The sequence below is a fragment of the Oncorhynchus nerka genome, linkage group LG8, assembly GCF_034236695.1.
Source record: "Oncorhynchus nerka isolate Pitt River linkage group LG8, Oner_Uvic_2.0, whole genome shotgun sequence".
In the NCBI taxonomy this organism is placed as follows: Eukaryota; Metazoa; Chordata; class Actinopteri; order Salmoniformes; family Salmonidae; genus Oncorhynchus; species Oncorhynchus nerka.
The window spans coordinates 967,512-987,677 of NC_088403.1; the positions used below are offsets into that span (position 1 = coordinate 967,512).

At 46.3% G+C, this 20,166-nt stretch overlaps 1 protein-coding gene across 1 annotated transcript in view; it reads right to left on the reverse strand.

The window, feature by feature from the left end:
* The window catches only part of LOC135572804 (xylosyl- and glucuronyltransferase LARGE1), a 43,693-nt gene that overhangs the window by 21,544 nt on the left and 1,983 nt on the right, over positions 1–20,166 (reverse strand). Inside the window, exons 2-5 of the mRNA XM_065021222.1 lie at positions 18,103–18,215; positions 16,815–16,940; positions 15,080–15,235; positions 10,068–10,231 (exon numbers count right to left, since the gene is read on the reverse strand). Of these exons, the coding sequence (XP_064877294.1) occupies positions 10,068–10,231; positions 15,080–15,235; positions 16,815–16,940; positions 18,103–18,165 (509 nt within the window). The 5' untranslated portion in view covers positions 18,166–18,215. The remainder of the gene's footprint in view (positions 1–10,067; positions 10,232–15,079; positions 15,236–16,814; positions 16,941–18,102; positions 18,216–20,166) is intronic.

Consider the following 20,166-nt stretch of genomic DNA (forward strand, 5'->3'; position numbering starts at 1 on the left):
ACCTCAGTGTTCCCTGTGTTCTAGAATGGGTCCATATGGACCTCAGTGTTCCCTATGTTCTAGAATGGGTCCATATGGAACTCAGTGTTCCCTATGTTCTAGAATGGGTCCATATGGACCTCAGTGTTCCATGTGTTCCAAATCAATAGGATGGATGACTGGAGGCTAATATCAGCAGGATGGCATGTGGTCTTCATCCCACAGAGCTAACTGACAGGGCTACAGGGTAAAGACTCCCATGTGGTCCTCAGCTCACAGAGCTAACTGACAGGGCTACTGGGTAAAGACTCCCATGTGGTCCTAGGTTCACAGAGCTAACTGACAGGGCTACAGGGTAAAGACTCCCATGCCATGTGGTCTTCAGCTCACAGAGCTAACTGACAGGGCTACAGGGTAAAGACCCCCATGTGGTCCTCAGCTCACAGAGCTAACTGACAGGGCTACAGGGTAAAGACTCCCATGTGGTCCTCAGCTCACAGAGCTAACTGACAGGGCTACAGGGTAAAGACTCCCATGTGGTCCTCAGCTCACAGAGCTAACTGACAGGGCTACTGGGTAAAGACTCCCATGTGGTCCTCAGCTCACAGAGATAACTGACAGGGCTACAGGCTAAAGACTCCCATGTGGTCTTCAGCTCACAGAGCTAACTGACAGGGCTACAGGGTAAAGACTCCCATGCGGTCCTCAGCTCACAGAGCTAACTGACAGGGCTACAGGGTAAAGACCCCCATGTGGTCTTCAGCTCACAGAGCTAACTGACAGGGCTACAGGGTAAAGACTCCCATGTGGTCCTCAGCTCACAGAGCTAACTGACAGGGCTACAGGGTAAAGACTCCCATGTGGTCTTCAGCCCACAGAGATAACTGACAGGGCTACAGGGTAAAGACTCCCATGTGGTCTTCAGCCCACAGAGATAACTGACAGGGCTACAGGGTAAAGACCCCCATGTGGTCCTCAGCTCACAGAGCTAACTGACAGGGCTACAGGGTAAAGACTCCCATGTGGTCCTCAGCTCACAGAGCTAACTGACAGGGCTACAGGGTAAAGACTCCCATGTGGTCTTCAGCTCACAGAGCTAACTGACAGGGCTACAGGGTAAAGACTCCCATGTGGTCTTCAGCGCACAGAGCTAACTGACAGGGCTAGAGGGTAAAGACTACCATGTGGTCCTCAGCTCACAGAGCTAACTGACAGGGCTACAGGGTAAAGAATCCCATGTGGTCTTCAGCGCACAGAGCTAACTGACAGGGCTAGAGGGTAAAGACTACCATGTGGTCCTCAGCCCACAGAGCTAACTGACAGGGCTACAGGGTAAAGACTCCCATGCCATGTGATCCTCAGCCCACAGAGCTAACTGACAGGGCTACAGGGTAAAGACTCTCATGTGGTCTTCAGCTCACAGAGCTAACTGACAGGGCTACAGGGTAAAGACTCCCATGTGGTCCTCAGCTCACAGAGCTAACTGACAGGGCTACAGGGTAAAGACTCTCATGTGGTCTTCAGCTCACAGAGCTAACTGACAGGGCTACAGGGTAAAGACTCCCATGTGGTCTTCAGCTCACAGAGCTAACTGACAGGGCTACAGGGTAAAGACTCCCATGTGGTCCTCAGCCCACAGAGCTAACTGACAGGGCTACAGGGTAAACATGCCTCCTGTGAGTCCTAAAAGCCCAGACACAAAGAGAAAACAGAAGAACACAGTTAACGTTCCAGTGTTCTTTAACATTGTCCAATGGGGATAAGTCCCAATCCCCTTGCTTGACTTAATTTAATTTACTCTGCGATGTGTTCCAACTCAAACATGCTGCTAGAATAACCTTCAGTCACTCAAACTAGAGAGAGAGAGAGAGAGAGAGAGAGGGAGAGATGGGAGAGAGAGGAGAGAGGTGAGAGAGAGGAGAGATGGGAGAGAGAGGAGAGATGGGAGAGAGAGGAGAGATGGGAGAGAGAGGAGAGAGGAGAGAGAGAGATACTACCCCATAGGGGTAGTGCACTACTTTAGACCAGGGCCCATAGGGGTAGTGCACTACTTTTAGACCAGGGCCCATAGGGGTAGTGCACTACTTTAGACCAGGGCCCATAGGGCTGGGGCACTACTTTAGACCAGGAAGCATAGGGGTAGTGCACTACTTTAGACCAGGACCCATAGTGGTAGTGCACTACTTTAGACCAGGGCCCATAGGGGTAGTGCACTACTTTAGACCAGGGCCCATAGTGTAGTGCACTACTTTAGACCAGGGCCCATAGGGGTAGTGCACTACTTTATACCAGGGCCCATAGGGGTAGTGCACTACTTTAGACCAGGGCCCATAGGGGTAGTGCACTACTTTAGAGCAGGGCCCATAGGGGTAGTGCACTACTTTAGAGCAGGGCCCATAGGGGTAGTGCACTACTTTAGAGCAGGGCCCATAGGGGTAGTGCAACACTTTAGACCAGGGCCCATAGTTTAGTGCACTACTTTAGACCAGGGCCCATAGTGTAGGAATAGGGTGCCCTTTGTTTCCAATTACTTCACTCAGTGCTCAGTAATGAGAGGACTGCAGAGGAAAACTAGACAGATGAATTAGCAGAGAAATGGATGAGTGAAGAGTTCTGTGGTAAAACTCTGGGTTTCTACTTCTGTTCCTAGCTGAGAGGAATGATCTTTATTAAATCTGCCTAGCAACAGTAGAGGGGTTAACATCCTCTATAATGATATTTATTAAATCTGCCTAGCAACAGTAGAGGGGTTCACATCCTCTATAATGATCTTTATTAAATCTGCCTGGCAACAGTAGAGGAGTTAACATCCTCTATAATGTTCTTTATTAAATCTGCCTGGCAACAGTAGAGGAGATAACATCCTCTATAATGTTCTTTATTAAATCTGCCTGGCAACAGTAGAGGAGTTAACATCCTCTATAATGTTCTTTATTAAATCTGCCTGGCAACAGTAGAGGAGTTAACATCCTCTATAATATTTATTAAATCTGCCTGGCAACAGTAGAGGAGTTAACATCCTCTATAATCTTTATTAAATCTGCCTGGCAACAGTAGAGGGGTTCACATCCTCTATAATGATCTTTATTAAATATGCCTGGCAACAGTAGAGGAGTTAACATCCTCTATAATCTTTATTAAATCTGCCTGGCAACAGTAGAGGAGTTAACATCCTCTATAATGATCTTTATTAAATCTGTCTGGCAACAGTAGAGGAGTTAACATCCTCTATAATGTAATGATCTTTATTAAATCTGCCTGGCAACAGTAGAGGAGTTAACATCCTCTATAATCTTTATTAAATCTGCCCGGCAACAGTAGAGGAGTTAACATCCTCTATAATGTTCTTTATTAAATCTGCCTGGCAACAGTAGAGGAGTTCACATCCTCTATAATGATCTTTATTAAATCTGCCTGGCAACAGTAGAGGAGTTAAATTCCCCTAATTGGTTGGTTTCATCAGGATATTAAATCTGCCTGGCAACAGTAGAGGAGTTAACATCCTCTATAATCTTTATTAAATCTGCCTGGCAACAGTAGAGGAGTTAACATCCTATATAATGTAATGATCTTTATTAAATCTGCCTGGCAACAGTAGAGGAGTTAACATCCTCTATAATGTTCTTTATTAAATCTGCCTGGCAACAGTAGAGGAGTTAACATCCTCTATAATGTTCTTTATTAAATCTGCCTGGCAACAGTAGAGGAGTTAACATCCTCTATAATGTTCTTTATTAAATCTGCCTGGCAACAGTAGAGGAGTTAACATCCTCTATAATGATCTTTATTAAATCTGTCTGGCAACAGTAGAGGAGTTAAATTCCCCTAATTGGTTGGTTTCATCAGGATATTAAATCTGCCTGGCAACAGTAGAGGAGTTAACATCCTCTATGATGTAATGATCTTTATTAAATCTGCCTGGCAACAGTAGAGGAGTTAAATTCCCCTAATTGGTTGGTTTCATCAGGATATTAAATCTGCCTGGCAACAGTAGAGTAATTCCCCTAATTGGTTGGTTTCATCAGGATATTCTGATCGGTATCTTCTGCATGTTTCTCTGCAGGCTCCAATGTCTCACCGCTTATATCCCAAAATGGGACCCTATTCCCTAGATAGTGCACTACTTTAGACCAGGACCCAGAGGGCTCTATTCCTTAGATAGTGCACTACTTTAGACCAGGACCCAGAGGGCTCTATTCCCTAGATAGGGCACTATTTTAGACCAGGACCCATAGCACCCTATTCCCTAGATAGTGCACTACTTTAGACCAGGACCCATAGCACCCTATTCCCTAGATAGTGCACTACTTTAGACCAGGACCCATAGCACCCTATTCCCTAGATAGTGCACTACTTTAGACCAGGACCCAGAGGGCTCTATAGGGAATAGGGTTCTATTTGAGATGCAGAACACTGTTGTTTTTGGACCGGAAACTAAAGCTGCCTCAAGTGTACAATTATATTTCCTATAAAACCCTGAAGATTACAAAGCTACCTGTTGTTGTTGTTGTTGTTGTTGACACATGTTGTGTTTGGAAAGGAGCCTGAAGTGTACAATGATCATTCCTTAATAAAAAATACCCAAATTCATAGCAAACTAATTTAGTACATGCTGTTTCATAGTTCAGTCAACAACCCACGGGGGGTTAAGATACTGTAATACATCCTATTCATACAGGACTAATATTACTAGGGAAGTGATGGCTGTAATGGAGTTTATAATGCAGTGGTGGCTGTAATGGAGTTGAGTTTATAATGCAGTGGTGGCTGTAATGGAGTTTATAATGCAGTGGTGGCTGTAATGGAGTTGAGTTTATAATGCAGTGATGGCTGTAATGGAGTTTATAATGCAGTGATGGCTGTAATGGAGTTGAGTTTATAATGCAGTGGTGGCTGTAATGGAGTTGATAATGCAGTGATGGCTGTAATGGAGTTGATAATGCAGTGATGGCTGTAATGGAGTTGATAATGCAGTGATGGCTGTAATGGAGTTTATAATGCAGTGATGGCTGTAATGGAGTTTATAATGCAGTGATGGCTGTAATGGAGTTGATAATGCAGTGATGGCTGTAATGGAGTTTATAATGCAGTGATGGCTGTAATGGAGTTTATAATGCAGTGATGGCTGTAATGGAGTTCCGTTTATAGTGCAGTGATGGCTGTAATGGAGTTGAGTTTATAATGCAGTGGTGGCTGTAATGGAGTTTATAATGCAGTGATGGCTGTAATGGAGTTGAGTTGATAATGCAGTGGTGGCTGTAATGGAGTTTATAATGCAGTGGTGGTTGTAATGGAGTTTATAATGCAGTGATGGCTGTAATGGAGTTTATAATGCAGTGATGGCTGTAATGGAGTTTATAATGCAGTGATGGCTGTAATGGAGTTGATAATGCAGTGATGGCTGTAATGGAGTTTATAATGCAGTGATGGCTGTAATGGAGTTTATAATGCAGTGATGGCTGTAATGGAGTTCCGTTTATAGTGCAGTGATGGCTGTAATGGAGTTGAGTTTATAATGCAGTGGTGGCTGTAATGGAGTTTATAATGCAGTGGTGGTTGTAATGGAGTTTATAATGCAGTGATGGCTGTAATGGAGTTTATAATGCAGTGATGGCTGTAATGGAGTTGATAATGCAGTGATGGCTGTAATGGAGTTCAGTTTATAATGCAGTGATGGCTGTAATGGAGTTTATAATGCAGTGATGGCTGTAATGGAGTTTATAATGCAGTGATGGCTGTAATGGAGTTGAGTTGATAATGCAGTGATGGCTGTAATGGAGTTGATAATGCAGTGATGGCTGTAATGGAGTTTATAATGCAGTGGTGGCTGTAATGGAGTTGAGTTTATAGTGCAGTGGTGGCTGTAATGGAGTTTATAATGCAGTGATGGCTGTAATGGAGTTGATAATGCAGTGATGGCTGTAATGGAGTTGATAATGCAGTGATGGCTGTAATGGAGTTTATAGTGCAGTGATGGCTGTAATGGAGTTTATAATGCAGTGATGGCTGTAATGGAGTTCAGTTTATAGAGCAGTGATGGCTGTAATGGAGTTGAGTTTATAATGCAGTGATGGCTGTAATGGAGATTATAATGCAGTGATAGCTGTAATGGAGTTGACTTTATAATGCAGTGATGGCTGTAATGGAGATTAGTTTATAATGCAGTGATAGCTGTAATGGAGTTGATAATGCAGTGATAGCTGTAATGGAGTTGATAATGCAGTGATGGCTGTAATGGAGTTGATAATGCAGTGAAGGCTGTGATGGAGTTGATAATGCACTGATGGCTGTGATGGATTTGATAATGTAATGATGGCTGCGAAGGAGTTGATAATGCAGTGATGGCTGTAATGGAGTTTATAATGCAGTGATGGCTGTAATGGAGTTGAGTTGATAATGCAGTGATGGCTGTAATATAGTTGATAATGTAATGATGGCTGTAATGGAGTTTATAATGCAGTGATGGCTGTAATGGAGATTAGTTTATAATGCAGTGATGGCTGTAATGGAGATTAGTTGATAATGCAGTGATGGCTGTAATGGAGTTTATAATGCAGTGATGGCTGTGATGGAGTTTATAATGGCTGTGATGGAGTTGATAATGCAATGATGGCTGTGATGGATTTGATAATGTAATGATGGCTGTGATGGAGTTGATAATGCAGTGATGGCTGTAATGGAGTTTATAATGCAGTGATGGCTGTAATGGAGTTTATAATGCAGTGATGGCTGTGATGGAGTTGATAATGCAGTGATGGCTGTAATGGAGTTGAGTTTATAATGTAATGATGGCGGTAATGGAGTTTATAATGCAGTGATGGCTGTAATGGAGTTGATAATGCAGTGGTGGCTGTAATGGAGTTGATCGTGCAGTGATGGCTGTAATGGAGTTGATAATGCAGTGATGGCTGTAATGGAGTTTATAATGCAGTGATGGCTGTAATGGCGATGATAATGCAGTGATGGCTGTAATGGAGATGATAATGCAGTGATGGCTGTAATGGAGTTTATAATGCAGTGATGGCTGTAATGGAGTTTATAATACAGTGATGGCTGTAATGGAGTTTCAATGGAAAGTGACATGACTCCATATGAATATCAGAGTATGATGTCACTGCTGTGGTTAAATCAGTCTCTATCAGAGTATGATGTCACTGCTGTGGTTAAATCAGTCTCTATCAGAGTATGATGTCACTGCTGTGGTTAAATCAGTCTGTATCAGAGTGTGATGTCACTGCTGTGGTTAAATCAGTCTCTATATCAGAGTATGATGTCACTGCTGTGGTTAAATCAGTCTCTATCAGAGTATGATGTCACTGCTGTGGTTAAATCAGTCTCTATCAGAGTATGATGTCACTGCTGTGGTTAAATCAGTCTCTATATCAGAGTATGATGTCACTGCTGTGGTTAAATCAGTCTCTATCAGAGTATGATGTCACTGCTGTGGTTAAATCAGTCTATCAGAGTATGATGTCACTGCTGTGGTTAAATCAGTCTATATCAGAGTATGATGTCACTGCTGTGGTTAAATCAGTCTCTATCAGAGTATGATGTCACTGCTGTGGTTAAATCAGACTATCAGAGTATGATGTCACTGCTGTGGTTAAATCAGTCTATCAGAGTATGATGTCACTGCTGTGGTTAAATCAGTCTCTATCAGAGTATGATGTCACTGCTGTGGTTAAATCAGTCTATCAGAGTATGATGTCACTGCTGTGGTTAAATCAGTCTCTATCAGAGTATGATGTCACTGCTGTGGTTAAATCAGTCTCTATCAGAGTATGATGTCACTGCTGTGGTTAAATCAGTCTGTATCAGAGTATGATGTCACTGCTGTGGTTAAATCAGTCTCTATCAGAGTATGATGTCACTGCTGTGGTTAAATCAGTCTATCAGAGTATGATGTCACTGCTGTGGTTAAATCAGTCTATCAGAGTATGATGTCACTGCTGTGGTTAAATCAGTCTGTATCAGAGTATGATGTCACTGCTGTGGTTAAATCAGTCTATATCAGAGTATGATGTCACTGCTGTGGTTAAATCAGTCTATCAGAGTATGATGTCACTGCTGTGGTTAAATCAGTCTCTATATCAGAGTATGATGTCACTGCTGTGGTTAAATCAGTCTCTAGCAGAGTATGATGTCACTGCTGTGGTTAAATCAGACACACACACGCACGTACAGACACACACAGACAGTCAGACACAGCTACAGATTAAAATGCTGGAGGTGCAGCTGCTACAGACCTAGCTGTGTGCTGTCAGATTAGTTTGACGGCTGTAGAGTCCTGTACCTCTGTGAGGGTCAGAGGTTACAGCCGTAGCAGTTTCAAACAACAGCCTTTGATTCTGTTTTAGAGGATCGCCCAGGAAATAACTATGTTTGTTAACAGCAATACTGCCTGAACTAGCTCTCTCTCTCTCTCTCTCTCTCTCTCTCTCTCTCTCTCTCTCTCTCTCTCTCTCTCTCTCTCTCTCTCTCTCTCTCTCTCTCTCTCTCTCTCTCTCTCTCTCTCTCTCTCTCTCTCTCTCTCTCTCTCTCTCTCTCTCTCTCTCTCTCTCTCTCCTCCTCTCCTCCCTCTTCCCCTAAAACCAGCTGTGGACTTGTCCCTTGTCCTACTGTTGTCTTCTGTCCCCCACTGTCCCTAGAGTAGACTTGTCCTAGTGTCCCCAGAGCTACATACACATGACTGACTGGACCTGTCCATGGAGAGCTGTGTGTAAGGTCTGTCTTCTGTCCCCTACTGTACCCAGAGCTACATACACATGACTGACAGGACCTGTACATGGAGAGCTGTGTGTAAGGTCTGTCTTCCTACCTGTCCACGGAGAGCTGTGTGTAAGGTCCGTCTTCCTACCTGTCCATGGAGAGCTGTGTGTAAGGTCTGTCTTCCTACCTGTCCATAGAGAGCTGTGTGTAAGGTCTGTCTTCCTACCTGCCCATAGATAGCTGTGTGTAAGGTTTGTCTTCCTACCTGTCCATAGAGAGCTGTGTGTAAGGTCTGTCTTCCTACCTGTCCACAGAGAGCTGTGTGTAAGGTCTGTCTTCCTACCTGTCCACAGAGAGCTGTGTGTAAGGTCTGTCTTCCTACCTGTCCACGGAGAGCTGTGTAAGGTCTGTCTTCCTACCTGTCCATGGAGAGCTGTGTGTACGGTTTGTCTTCCTACCTGTCCATAGAGAGCTGTGTGTAAGGTCTGTCTTCTGTCCCCTACTGTACCCAGAGCTACATACACATGACTGACAGGACCTGTACATGGAGAGCTGTGTGTAAGGTCTGTCTTCCTACCTGTCCACGGAGAGCTGTGTGTAAGGTCCGTCTTCCTACCTGTCCATGGAGAGCTGTGTGTAAGGTCTGTCTTCCTACCTGTCCATAGAGAGCTGTGTGTAAGGTCTGTCTTCCTACCTGCCCATAGATAGCTGTGTGTAAGGTTTGTCTTCCTACCTGTCCATAGAGAGCTGTGTGTAAGGTCTGTCTTCCTACCTGTCCACAGAGAGCTGTGTGTAAGGTCTGTCTTCCTACCTGTCCACAGAGAGCTGTGTGTAAGGTCTGTCTTCCTACCTGTCCACGGAGAGCTGTGTAAGGTCTGTCTTCCTACCTGTCCATGGAGAGCTGTGTGTACGGTTTGTCTTCCTACCTGTCCATAGAGAGCTGTGTGTAAGGTCTGTCTTCCTACTGTCCATGGAGAGCTGTGTGTAAGGTCTGTCTTCCTACCTGTCCATAAAGAGCTGTGTGTAAGGTCTGTCTTCCTACCTGTCCATGGAGAGCTGTGTAAGTTCTGTCTTCCTACCTGTCCATAGAGAGCTGTGTAAGGTCTGTCTTCCTACCTGTCCATGGAGAGCTGTGTAAGGTCTGTCTTCCTACCTGTCCATAGAGAGCTGTGTAAGGTCTGTCTTCCTACCTGTCCATAGAGAGCTGTGTGTAAGGTCTGTCTTCCTACCTGTCCATGGAGAGCTGTGTAAGGTCTGTCTTCCTACCTGTCCATAGAGAGCTGTGTAAGGTCTGTCTTCCTACCTGTCCATAGAGAGCTGTGTGTAAGGTCTGTCTTCCTACCTGTCCATGGAGAGCTGTGTAAGGTCTGTCTTCCTACCTGTCCATAGAGAGCTGTGCCACCAGTGTAACGTCTGTGTGGTCCGTGCTGGGTTCGTATTCGTAGTGAAGGAAATAGAGGTGGGTCCTGTGAACCGTGAAACGCTCCCGGCGGAACTCATAACACGGATCATCTTCATCCAGCTCTGACAGAGTCTTCTGGAGCTGGAGACGGAGAATAGAGGAGAGCAGGGGAGGGGAGAGAGGAGAGAGGAGGGAGGAGAGCAGGGGAGAGGAGAGGAGGGGAGCAGGGGTGGGGAGAGAGGAGGGAGGAGAGCAGGGGAGAGGAGAGGAGGGGAGAGAGGAGAGGAGAGAGCAGAGCAGGGGAGAGGAGGGAGGAGGGAGGAGAGCAGGGGAGAGGAGAGGAGGGGAGCAGGGGAGTGGAGGGAGAGGAGAGGGGAGAGGGAGGAGAGGGAGGGGAGAGGAGAGAGAAAGGGGGAGAGAAAGAGTAGAGGAGAGTGTAGAGGAGGGGAGAGGAGAGGAGAGTGTAGAGGAGGGGAGAGAGGAAGGGAGGAGAGCAGGGGAGAGGAGAGAGGAGGGGAGAGGAGAGGAGGGAGCAGGGGAGGGGAGAGAGGAGAGGAGAGAGCAGAGCAGGGGAGAGGAGGGGAGGGGGAGAGGAGAGCAGGGGAGGTGGAGAGAGGAGAGAGGAGGGAGGAGAGCAGGGGAGAGGAGAGGAGGGGAGCAGGGGAGGGGAGAGAGGAGGGAGGAGAGCAGGGGAGAGGAGAGGAGGGGAGCAGGGGAGGGGAGAGAGGAGGGAGGAGAGCAGGGGAGAGGAGAGCAGGGGAGAGGAGAGGAGGGGAGCAGGGAGGGGAGAGAGGAGAGGAGAGAGCAGAGCAGGGGAGAGGAGAGGAGGGGAGGGGGAGAGGAGAGCAGGGGAGGTGGAGAGAGGAGGGAGGAGAGCAGGGGAGGGGAGAGAGGAGGGAGGAGAGCAGGGGAGAGGAGAGAGGAGAGCAGGGAGAGGAGAGAGCAGGGGAGAGGAGAGGAGCAGGGGAGGGGAGAGGGGAGAGGAGGGGAGAGCAGGGGAGCAGAGAGGAGGAGAGGAGAGGAGCAGGGGAGGGGAGAGAGGAGAGGGGAGAGAGGAGAGGGGGGGAGAGAGGGAGAGGGAGGGGAGAGAGGAGAGAGGAGAGGAGAGAGCAGAGCAGGGGAGCAGAGAGGGGAGAGGAGAGGAGAGGAGCAGGGGAGTGGAGGGGAGCGGAGAGAGGAGAGGGGAGAGGGAGGAGAGAGGAGGGGAGAGGAGAGAGAAAGGGGGAGAGAAAAGAGTAGAGGAGAGTGTAGAGGAGGGGAGAGGAGAGGAGGGGAGAGGAGAGAGGAAGGGGAGAGAGTGTAGAGGAGGGGAGAGGAGAGAGGAAGGGGGAGAGGGAGGAGAGAGGAGGGGAGAGGAGAGAGAAAGGGGAGAGAAAAGAGTAGAGGAGAGTGTAGAGGAGGGGAGAGGAGAGAGGAAGGGGAGAGTGTAGAGGAGGGGAGAGGAGAGAGGAAGGGGGAGAGTGTAGAGGAGGGGAGAGGAGAGAGGAAGGGGGAGAGTGTAGAGGAGGGAGAGGAGAGTGTAGAGGAGGGGAGAGGAGAGAGGAAGGGGGAGAGTGTAGAGGAGGGGAGAGAGGAGGAGGAAGGGGGAGAGGTAGAGGAGGGGAGAGGAGAGTGTAGAGGAGGGGAGAGGAGAGAGGAAAGGGGAGAGTGTAGAGGAGGGAGAGGAGAGTGTAGAGGAGGGGAGAGGAGAGGAGAGTGTAGAGGAGGGGAGAGGAGAGAGGAAGGGGAGAGTGTAGAGGAGGGAGAGGAGAGAGGAAGAGGGAGAGTGTAGAGGAGGGGAGAGAGTGTAGAGGAGGGGAGAGGAGAGAGGAAGGGGAGAGTGTAGAGGAGGGGAGAGGAGAGAGGAAGGGGAGAGTGTAGAGGAGGGGAGAGGAGAGAGGAAGGGGAGAGTGTAGAGGAGGGGAGAGGAGAGAGGAAGGGGGAGAGTGTAGAGGAGGGAGAGGAGAGAGGAAGGGGGAGAGTGTAGAGGAGGGGAGAGGAGAGAGGAAGGGGGAGAGTGTAGAGGAGGGGAGAGGAGAGAGGAAGAGGGAGAGTGTAGAGGAGGGGAGAGGAGAGAGGAAGGGGGAGAGTGTAGAGGAGGGGAGAGAGGAGGAGGATAAGAATTGTTCTTTAATAGTGTCAGACTTTTTAATAAGATACCTCTCTCAGGGACGACAACAACAGTGAGACTAATGGTTGTGATGGTCAGTATTCAGCTTCAGCTGTGTGTCCTACACATTGGGATATAACGTGTGTTTGGACATTTAGGAGTCCGTTTCAATACAAAACGGACTCAATTAGCAACGAGATGAGGATCAAACACCAACTCTATTACCACTGGGTCTGGAGAGACACAGCAGATAGCTCCCTCTGTCTTCTCATAGTTAATACCACATCTGTCTTCTCATAGTTAATACCACATCTGTCTTCTCATAGTTAATACCACATCTGATCCTTCTGTCTTCTCATAGTTAATACCATATCTGTCTTCTCATAGTTAATACCACATCTGTCTTCTCATAGTTAATACCACATCTGTCTTCTCATAGTTAATACCACATCTGATCCTTCTGTCTTCTCATAGTTAATACCACATCTGTCTTCTCATAGTTAATACCACATCTGATCCTTCTCATAGTTAATACCACATCTGTCTTCTCATAGTTAATACCACATCTGATCCCTCTGTCTTCTCATAGTTAATACCACATCTGTCTTCTCATAGTTAATACCACATCTGTCTTCTCATAGTTAATACCACATCTGTCTTCTCATAGTTAATACCACATCTGTCTTCTCATAGTTAATACCACATCTGTCTTATCATAGTTAATACCACATCTGTCTTCTCATAGTTAATACCACATCTGTCTTCTCATAGTTAATACCACATCTGTCTTCTCATAGTTAATACCACATCTGTCTTCTCATAGTTAATACAACATCTGATCCTTCTGTCTTCTCATAGTTAATACCACATCTGTCTTCTCATAGTTAATACCACATCTGATCCTTCTCATAGTTAATACCACATCTGTCTTCTCATAGTTAATACCACATCTGTCTTCTCATAGTTAATACCACATCTGTCTTCTCATAGTTAATACCACATCTGATCCTTCTGTCTTCTCATAGTTAATACCACATCTGTCTTCTCATAGTTAATACCACATCTGTCTTCTCATAGTTAATACCACATCTGATCCTTCTCATAGTTAATACCACATCTGTCTTCTCATAGTTAATAGCACATCTGATCCTTCTCATAGTTAATACCACATCTGTCTTCTCATAGTTAATACCACATCTGTCTTCTCATAGTTAATACCACATCTGTCTTCTCATAGTTAATACCACATCTGTCTTCTCATAGTTAATACCACATCTGTCTTCTCATAGTTAATACCACATCTGTCTTCTCATAGTTAATACCACATCTGTCTTCTCATAGTTAATACCACATCTGTCTTCTCATAGTTAATACCACATCTGATCCTTCTGTCTTCTCATAGTTAATACCACATATGTCTTCTCATAGTTAATACCACATCTGTCTTCTCATAGTTAATACCACATCTGTCTTCTCATAGTTAATACCACATCTGTCTTCTCATAGTTAATACCACATCTGTCTTCTCATAGTTAATACCACATCTGTCTTATCATAGTTAATACAACATCTGATCCTTCTGTCTTCTCATAGTTAATACCACATCTGTCTTCTCATAGTTAATACCACATCTGTCTGGTTAATACCACATCTGTCTTCTCATAGTTAATACAACATCTGATCCTTCTGTCTTCTCATAGTTAATACCACATCTGTCTTCTCATAGTTAATACCACATCTGTCTTCTCATAGTTAATACCACATCTGTCTTCTCATAGTTAATACAACATCTGATCCTTCTGTCTTCTCATAGTTAATACCACATCTGTCTTCTCATAGTTAATACCACATCTGTCTTCTCATAGTTAATACCACATCTGTCTTTTCATAGTTAATACCACATCTGTCTTCTCATAGTTAATACCACATCTGATCCCTCTGTCTTCTCATAGTTAATACCATATCTGTCTTCTCATAGTTAATACCACATCTGTCTTCTCATAGTTAATACCACATCTGATCCTTTTGTCTTCTCATAGTTAATACCATATCTGTCTTCTCATAGTTAATACCACATCTGATCCTTTTGTCTTCTCATAGTTAATACCACATCTGTCTTCTCATAGTTAATACCACATCTGATCCTTCTCATAGTTAATACCACATCTGTCTTCTCATAGTTAATACCACATCTGTCTTCTCATAGTTAATACCACATCTGTCTTCTCATAGTTAATACCACATCTGTCTTCTCATAGTTAATACCACATCTGTCTTCTCATAGTTAATACCACATCTGTCTTCTCATAGTTAATACCACATCTGTCTTTTCATAGTTAATACCACATCTGTCTTCTCATAGTTAATACCACATCTGTCTTTTCATAGTTAATACCACATCTGTCTTCTCATAGTTAATACCACATCTGATCCCTCTGTCTTCTCATAGTTAATACCATATCTGTCTTCTCATAGTTAATACCACATCTGTCTTCTCATAGTTAATACCATATCTGATCCTTCTGTCTTCTCATAGTTAATACCACATCTGATCCTTCTGTCTTCTCATAGCTAATACCACATCTGATCCTTTTGTCTTCTCATAGTTAATACCATATCTGTCTTCTCATAGTTAATACCACATCTGATCCTTCAGTCTTCTCATAGTTAATACCATATCTGTCTTCTCATAGTTAATACCACATCTGATCCTTCTGTCTTCTCATAGTTAATACCACATCTGTCTTCTCATAGTTAATACCACATCTGATCCTTCTGTCTTCTCATAGTTAATACCACATCTGATCCTTCTGTCTTCTCATAGTTAATACCATATCTGATCCTTCTGTCTTCTCAGGGCTGTATTTAAACTGACTCTAGATCAGTATAGTTCTACATACGTTTTCGCTGTTGTGGTCTGTCTCGCTGGGGCAGCCGAAGAGTTCTCGTCTCAGGAGGTTTCCGTCGTACTCCAGGAAGGTGAGGTACAGGTTCCTGAAGAATTCTACATGCTTGTTCTTTACTCTCAGCTTCTTAGGAGAGTTCCAATGGATGACCTGTAGGGGAGGAAGGGGAGAGAGGGAGGAAGGGGAGAGAGGGAGGGACGAGGAGAGAGGGAGGGAGGAAGAGAGAGAGAGAGGGAGGAAGGGGGGAGAGAGGGAGGGAGGAAAGGGGGAGAGAGGGAGGGAGGAAGAGAGAGAAAGAAAGAGAGGCATAGAGTGAAATGGTTAGATAGAGGTTCCTGAAAAGCGCTAAGTGCCTGTTCTTCACAACAAGTTCCAATGAATCACTTGTAGTGGGGGAGAGAGAAGGAGGGAGACAGAGAGACAGAGATGACAGACCAGTCAGAGAGACAGACAGAGATGACAGGCCAGTCAGAGAGACAGACAGAGATGACAGGCCAGTCAGAGAGACAGACAGAGATGACAGACCAGTCAGAGAGACAGAGAGAGATGACAGACCAGGCAGAGAGACAGAGATGACAGGCCAGTCAGAGAGACAGACAGAGATGACAGACCAGTCAGAGAGACAGAGATGACAGACCAGTCAGACAGAGATGACAGACCAGTCAGAGAGACAGAGATGACAGGCCAGTCAAGAGAGACAGAGAGAGATGACAGACCAGTCAGAGAGACAGAGAGAGATGACAGGCCAGTCAGAGAGACAGACAGAGATGACAGACCAGTCAGAGAGACAGAGATGACAGGCCAGTCAAGAGAGACAGAGATGACAGACCAGTCAGAGAGACAGAGAGAGATGACAGACCAGTCAGAGAGACAGAGATGACAGACCAGTCAGAGAGACAGAGATGACAGGCCAGTCAGAGAGACAGACAGAGATGACAGACCAGTCAGAGAGACAGAGATGACAGACCAGTCAGAGAGACAGAGATGACAGGCCAGTCAGAGAGACAGAGATGACAGGCCAGTCAGAGAGACAGAGATGACAGGCCAGTCAGAGACAGAGATGACAGGCCAGTCAAGAGAGACAGAGATGACAGACCAGTCAGAGAGACAGAGAGAGATGACAGACCAGTCAGAGAGACAGAGATGACAGACCAGTCAGAGAGACAGAGATGACAGGCCAGTCAGAGAGACAGACAGAGATGACAGACCAGTCAGAGAGACAGAGATGACAGACCAGTCAGAGAGACAGAGATGACAGGCCAGTCAGAGAGACAGAGATGACAGGCCAGTCAGAGAGACAGAAGAGATGACAGGCCAGTCAGAGACAGAGATGACAGGCCAGTCAGAGACAGAGATGACAGACCAGTCAGAGAGACAGAGAGAGATGACAGACCAGTCAGAGAGACAGAGATGACAGACCAGTCAGAGAGACAGAGAGAGATGACAGACCAGTCAGAGAGACAGACAGAGATGACAGGCTCATCAGAGAGACAGGGAGAGATGACAGACCAGTCAGAGAGACAGAGATGACAGGCCAGTCAGAGAGACAGAGATGACAGACCAGTCAGAGAGAGTAGAAGCATCTGGAAGGAGCAGGGGGCATGATGCCGACATTACTCTGCTGTCACACACACACACACACACACACACACACACACACACACACACACAACGGACAAAGAGGGTGTATGGAAACAGCTGCCATCTGTGTGTGAGATGCTCAACTCACCTTGAGGTCTGAAACGTCCTTGTAGCACTTCTCAGAGCGGGTGTGGTCTGACAGCTGGACGTTCCAGAAGCAGGGCAGCTGGTGAACCAGGAAGGGGTTCTGTTTGATCACGGCGTTGAAGATGTCCTGCAGACACACACACAGATCAGACCTTAGAGTAGATAACAGATAGAGAGATCAGACCTTAGTGTAGATAACAGATAGAGACTAGACCTTACAGATCAAACCTTAGTGTAGATAACAGATAGAGAGATCAGACCTTAGTGTAGATAACAGATAGAGAGATCAGACAGAGACTAGACCTTACAGATCAAACCTTAGTGTAGATAACAGATAGAGAGATCAGACCTTAGTGTAGATAACAGATAGAGAGATCAGACCTTAGTGTTGATAACAGATAGAGACTAGACCTTACAGTTCAGACCTTAGTGTAGATAACAGATATAGACCAGACCTTAGTGTAGATAACAAATAGAGAGATCAGACCTTAGTGTAGATAACAGATAGAGACTAGACTTTACAGATCAAACCTTAGTGTAGATAACAGATAGAGAGATCAGACCTTAGTGTAGATAACAGATAGAGACTAGACCTTACAGATCAGACCTTAGTGTAGATAACAGATAGAGAGACAGGACCTTACAGATCAGACCTTTAGTGTAGATAACAGATAGAGAGATCAGACCTTAGTGTAGATAACAGATAGAGACTAGACCTTACAGATCAGACAGTAGTGTAGATAACAGATAGAGAGACCAGACCTTAGTGTAGATAACAGATAGAGAGATCAGACCTTAGTGTAGATAACAGATAGAGAGATCAGACCTTAGTGTAGATAACAGATAGAGACTAGACCTTACAGATCAGACAGTAGTGTAGATAACAGATAGAGAGATCAGACCTTAGTGTAGATAACAGATAGAGACTAGACCTTACAGATCAGACAGTAGTGTAGATAACAGATAGAGAGATCAGACCTTAGTGTAGATAACAGATAGAGACTAGACCTTACAGATCAGACAGTAGTGTAGATAACAGATAGAGAGACAGGAGGGCAGGAGGGGGCCCTGATCCTAGATCATAATGAATCAGATTACATAGACAGGAGGGGGACCTGATCCTAGATCATAATGAATCAGATTACATAGACAGGGGGGGGACCTGATCCTAGATCATAATGAATCAGATTACATAGACAGGGGGGGAGGCCCTGATCCTAGATCATAATGAATCAGATTAAACTCTTCACCATAGGTGAAACAGACACTGTCTTGGTACTGTGTGTTACCTGGTCAGCCAGTGATGTAGACAACATGCTCATCAGTTCTCTCTCTGCTGTCAGTCTCCACATCTGTTCCCACCGCAGCTTCCTCAGTCGGTCCAGCAGCAGCAAGATCACACCTGGGACAGAGGTCACATGACTTAACAGACCCAATCAGCAGCAAGATCACACCTGGGACAGAGGTCACATGACTTAACAGACCCCATCAGCAGCAAGATCACACCTGGAACAGAGGTCACATGACTTAACAGACCCAATCAGCAGCAATATCACACCTGGGACAGAGGTCACATGACTTAACAGACCCAATCAGCAGCAATATCACACCTGGGACAGAGGTCACATGACTTAACAGACCCAATCAGCAGCAAGATCACACCTGGGACAGAGGTCACATGACTTAACAGACCCAATCAGCAGCAAGATCACACCTGGGACAGAGGTCAGCAGTACTCTATCATTTTAATCATTTTAGTCAATTAGATTCTTGCTACGTAAGCTTAACTTTCTGAACATTCGAGACGTGTAGTCCACTTGTCATTCCAATCTCCTCTGCATTAGCGTAGCCTCTTCTCTAGCCTGTCAACTATGTGTCTGTCTATCCCTGTTCTCTCCTCTCTGCACAGACCATACAAACGCTCCACACCGCATGGCCGCAGCCACCCTAATCTGGTGGTCCCAGCGCGCACGACCCACGTGGAGTTCCAGGTCTCCGGTAGCCTCTGGAACTGCCGATCTGCGGCCAACAAGGCAGAGTTCATCTCAGCCTATGTCTCCTCCAGTCCCTCACTTCTTGGCTCTGACGGAAACATGGATCACCACAGACAACACCGCTACTCCTACTGCTCTCTCTTCGTCCGCCCACGTGCTCTCGCACACCCCGAGAGCTTCTGGTCAGCGGGGTGGTGGCACCGGGATCCTCATCTCTCCCAAGTGGTCATTCTCTCTTTCCCCTTACCCATCTGTCTATCGCCTCCTTTGAATTCCATGCTGTCACAGTTACCAGCCCTTTCAAGCTTAACATCCTTATCATTTATCGCCCTCCAGGTTCCCTCGGAGAGTTCATCAATGAGCTTGATGCCTTGATAAGCTCCTTTCCTGAGGACGGCTCACCTCTCACAGTTCTGGGCGACTTTAACCTCCCCACGTCTACCTTTGACTCATTCCTCTCTGCCTCCTTCTTTCCACTCCTCTCCTCTTTGACCTCACCCTCTCACCTTCCCCCCCTACTCACAAGGCAGGCAATACGCTCGACCTCATCTTTACTAGATGCTGTTCCTCCACTAACCTCATTGCAACTCCCCTCCAAGTCTCCGACCACTACCTTGTATCCTTTTCCCTCTCGCTCTCATCCAACACTTCCCACACTGCCCCTACTCGGATGGTATCGCGCCGTCCCAACCTTCGCTCTCTCTCCCCCGCTACTCTCTCCTCTTCCATCCTATCATCTCTTCCCTCTGCTCAAACCTTCTCCAACCTATCTCCTGATTCTGCCTCCTCAACCCCTCCTCTCCTCCCCTTTCTGCATCCTTTGACTCTCTATGTCCCCTATCCTCCAGGCCGGCTCGGTCCTCCCCTCCCGCTCCGTGGCTCGACGACTCATTGCGAGCTCACAGAACAGGGCTCCGGGCAGCCGAGCGGAAATGGAGGAAAACTCGCCTCGCTGCAGACCTGGCATCCTTTCACTCCCTCCTCTCTACATTTTCCTCCTCTGTCTCTGCTGCTAAAGCCACTTTCTACCACTCTAAATTCCAAGCATCTGCCTCTAACCCTAGGAAGCTCTTTGCCACCTTCTCCTCCCTCTTGAATCCTCCTCCCCCTCCCCCCTCCTCCCTCTCTGCAGATGACTTCGTCAACCATTTTGAAAAGAAGGTCGACGACATCCGATCCTCGTTTGCTAAGTCAAACGACACCGCTGGTTCTGCTCACACTGCCCTACCCTGTGCTCTGACCTCTTTCTCCCCTCTCTCTCCAGATGACATCTCGCGTCTTGTGACGGCCGGCCGCCCAACAACCTGCCCGCTTGATCTTATCCCTCCTCTCTTCTCCAGACCATCTCCGGTGACCTTC